The sequence below is a fragment of the Dreissena polymorpha genome, chromosome 14 (genome assembly GCF_020536995.1).
Source record: "Dreissena polymorpha isolate Duluth1 chromosome 14, UMN_Dpol_1.0, whole genome shotgun sequence".
Classification (NCBI taxonomy): Eukaryota; Metazoa; Mollusca; class Bivalvia; order Myida; family Dreissenidae; genus Dreissena; species Dreissena polymorpha.
In genome coordinates, this window is record NC_068368.1 from 1,086,433 (window position 1) to 1,090,653 (window position 4,221).

General features: G+C 42.1%; 1 protein-coding gene across 1 annotated transcript; it reads right to left on the bottom strand.

Moving 5' to 3' along the window:
* Window positions 1-2,028: 2,028 nt before the first annotated feature.
* Window positions 2,029-3,222, bottom strand: LOC127858996 (transmembrane prolyl 4-hydroxylase-like). The gene has a single exon (XM_052396384.1). It carries the CDS (start codon window positions 3,209-3,211, stop codon window positions 2,606-2,608), a length of 606 nt encoding a protein of 201 aa, XP_052252344.1. The 5' UTR covers window positions 3,212-3,222; the 3' UTR covers window positions 2,029-2,605.
* Between the last annotated feature and the right edge of the window lie 999 nt (window positions 3,223-4,221).

Here is a 4,221-nt window from a genome sequence, read left to right on the forward strand (position 1 = left end):
GTACTTTGAATCCGAACGATACAGAACGTTATATTTTCTAAAAATCTTGATATCATCGACCATTTCAGTTTAAATGTATCAATTTTACTAAAACAAAATACAATTATAGCCACTTTGTGAGCATAAAAATCATAACCGTGTGAATATTCTTTTTTTTGCATTCGAACTTGACTTTGTTTTGCCTTACAATAACATTTGCGTCTGCTAGAGAGTTCGGAAGAATAACCTACCAATGATGCGGAACCGGTATACAGAATTTCATAGCAGTTAATGCTAGGATGCAAAATCGTCTCGTGATCTTTTGGGGGTCACGTGTACTCGTTCCTATACAACGTGACTTTTTCGGATCTGTGTTGGGAGAATAAAGCGCGACCCAGTTAAAATGTTTTTATGATGTCTTTTTAAATATTTCACCATTTGTAATGGGATAAAGTTGAGAGCCCGCTCATTCGTGAGAGTTTTCTATAGATATCATGATCTTAAAAAAAAATAATTTTTCCAGTAAAGTGCAACCGCGCGTTTGAACGGTTAGAAAAATGTCGGATCAGTGTGGGGACTTTAAATTACAAACGCGCGTTTGCACTTTACTGAAAAAATACTTTTAACAAAAAAGATCATGGGAAACGTTTGCCCAATGCAAGTTACACGGGACACGGGAACCATCTATACGGCCCGATGCTGGTTACGCGGGACACGGGAACCATCTATACGGCCCGATGCTGGTTACGTGCGAAACGAGAACCATTTATACGACTTCGATGCTGGTTACGCGGTACGAGGGTACCATCTATCCGACCCGATGCTGGTTACGCGGGACACGGGAACCATTTATACGTCCCGATGCTGGTTACACTGGACACGGGAACCATCTATACGGCCCGATGCTGGTTACGCGGGACACGGGAACCATTTCTACGGACCGATGTTGGTTACGCTGGACACGGGAACCATTTATACGCCCCGATGCTGGTTACGCGGGACACGGGAACCATCTTTACGGCCCGATGCTGGTTACGCGGGACACGGAAACCATTTTACCGCCCGATGCTGGTTACGCGAGACGAGATAACCATCTTTACGGCCCGATGCTGGTTACGCGGGACACGGGAACCATCTATACGGCCCGATGCTGGTTACGCGGGACACGGGAGCCATTTATACGGCCCGATGCTGGTAACGCGGGACGAGGGAACCATTTATACGGCCCGATGCTGGTTACGCGGAACGTAGGAACCATCTATACGGCCTGATGTTGGTTACGCATAATGAAGGAACCATCTATACGGCCCGATGCTGGTTACGCGGGACACGGGAACCATTTATACGGCCCGATGCTGGTTACGCGGAACACGGGAACCATTTATACGAATTGTGTGACAATTTGGACACACTTTTTTTAACCCTTTACCATTTAAATACTTTTTGTCACATTTGTTGTTAAATTTTAGTAAAGACCGTTCTTACTAGATTCAAGTTTAAAAGGCTTCATTTCCGACCTTTAGATACTGATAAGCAGAAAACATGAGAACATACGATGAGTATTTGGCAGGGGCGTGTGCAAAAGCCTTAACACAAGTCAAGTCAAGTGAAGTAATATTTATTAATCAATTCGGGTTATATTGGACAGGGACGTGTGTAAAAGTCTTATATCGTTATATTGGGCAGGGACGTGTGCAAAAGTATTAACTCGTTATAAGCACAGGCACTCGGCATTAGTTGCTCTCCCCCAGCTGCACACTCCCCTTTAAAAGCCCTCAAAATTGTCTATTATCAAAAGCAAAAGTTTGTTGAAATTTGACTAACTCTTGTTGTTTTTAAACTTTGCATAACAACTGGACAATTTTAAGGGTTTTGGGAGGGGGGAGCAGCAGGCGAGGGGGGGGGGTTAGCAACAAATGCCGAGTGCATGTGGATAAAAGTTGATCCATAATTACAGTTGTAAATAAGAATGCTTTAAGACGCTTGGCTGTTACATGACTATTGCCTCAGTCACAAATAATCCGGTCGCCGGCCGATGTGTCCGATCTCCAGGCATCGGCAAGACTGGACACATCGAAACCGTCCGCCGTCCGATGAGTGACACAGTTTAACCCATTTATGCCTAGCGTCTAGAAAAAAGGCCTTGGCAAACAGCGTAGACCCAGATGAGACGCCGCATCATGTTTTGCGCTGTTTGCTAAAATGAATTTCTGTAAAAAATATTCTAAATATAGAAATTAATATACTAGACACCCCTAATTTTGGAAATAAATTGATCTAATTTAGAAGGATGGGAGAGTCCACTAGGCATAAATGCGTTAATATTGAGGCACGTTCTCAAACAGACTACGTAGCGCTGGGAGAAAGGCGATTGAGATGCACGATGTAAATACATAACACAGCCACTTTAAGATTTTTCAAAACAGTTTTCCAAAATAAAAATGAAAAATCCATTAAATGGTTTTGTATTACACTTTTCCAATATACATGGATATATAAAACAAACATTTTCGCTGTAATATCATTTGCATTTCATCTGTAGGTTCAATATTAGTGCTTTTGCAATGGTGACCGGCTTGCATGTGGTTATATTTTATCCACTCATCTTATTTGATTCCAAACTGAATTATTTCTTTAAATATTTGCTTGGCAGCAGTCGATACCGATAGAATGGCGTCTGCACCCAATTTGTAGCAATATATTTGATGCCCCTTTTAACATCGCATCCCCCATGGTGGCTTCTTTGGTCCACTGCACTAAGGTATCCCCGTCGGTCCAGAAAGTGATTGTACCACAGTATGGTTGTTCCTTTCTTAGGCTTAATTCTCAACGCCGCTTGTTCGCAGTTTTTCGATAAATTTGACCATTCCTCGGTCTCCATTGTTTTGTGAATGTGTGACAAGGGTTTGTCAGCAAATACAAACGCCGTCTCGCCCCCTTCGTCGACGTCTTCAAGGTAATGCAACACCGTGGCCACGCGGCAAAGTTGGCAGCATTCAATACTATCAATGTCTGTCCCGTTTATTGAAGGGCATTCTGTCTGAAAACAACACGGTTTGCTTCGAGGTGAAAAACTCGAGTCAAGATGGGCGTGATAATACCCTCCCGGCCAGTATTGCGAAATGGTCAGCGGTTGACTGTACTTGATGACTTCAACTGGAACTCCAAGCAGAGTTGCGACCTTAGTTTGCAGATTTGTCAAAAACTCGACGTTTTGCTCATTAGCTGTCATGGCTGTACTATTACTTATTCTTGATTTGCTTGTCACAATCGTTGCGTTTTTGTTAGCGAAAACGGAACTAGTTTGGAAGCCTCGTTTATTCGACGCGTCAATAATGTAATTACATTCGTCATCCGACAGAAATTGGGGGTATTTCAAAGATTGGAGGATGAACAGCGCGAGTTAACAGTTTTACACGCTTACTTTCCCCAACGTCCTTCCATTGCTCATGACCAACTTCGACAGGATCAATTCGCTGCAATTTCGGGTACTCGAACGAAGGTTCGCCTTCTGGTTGCACTGTGTCGTCTTCATCCGCCGCTAACAAACCAGCAAATAGTTCATAAAGGTTCCTGTTGGAATCATCCTCCAGCATGTCACCAAGCATGTTATTCATTCCATTTTTAAAGATCTCAATGGCATCATTCAGCTGTTTTTCCTGTCCTGATTCTAAGGTCATGTCTGCATCTGCAATGCTGTCATCGGACCTAAATATCACCTTATCGTAGTTTGACTCCTTTTCGCGATTACACGTGTCCTCTCTCATTGGTCCGTTTATACCTTCAACTAAATTGTCATCATTGGCCGAACTGACGTCATCGCTTTCATGGCAATCGTTCTCGTCAACTTCTCTGCTGAGCACACGTGTTGCTTGTTGCAGACATATAATGAGTATGGCGACTTTCATAATGAATCGCCTATATCCTTGAATATAACGCATCTGGAGAAAGAAATTAAATTAGATGTTCATTCTTTACACCGTCTTTAAAGTATCTATAACGCTCAAAATCAACGAAAATTTCGTTAAGTATTTCGTTAAATAAAGTTAACACCTAAACAATCAGTGTTCATTATAGCAATAGCCACATTTTCAACGCTAGATGTGGTATGATTACATAGATTTTTGTAGATGCTCGTTTTTATTTATTTGTGACACAATTAATTCCATTTTACTTTCCCGCGAATATATCTATTCATACGACTCACGCAAACTAAAATGGTACCATGTTAGTGTTCATGTG

Excerpts from the sequence above, each read along its gene's own strand:
- LOC127858996 (XM_052396384.1), bottom strand. The coding sequence starts at position 3,211 with ATGACAGCTAATGAGCAAAACGTCGAGTTTTTGACAAATCTGCAAACT.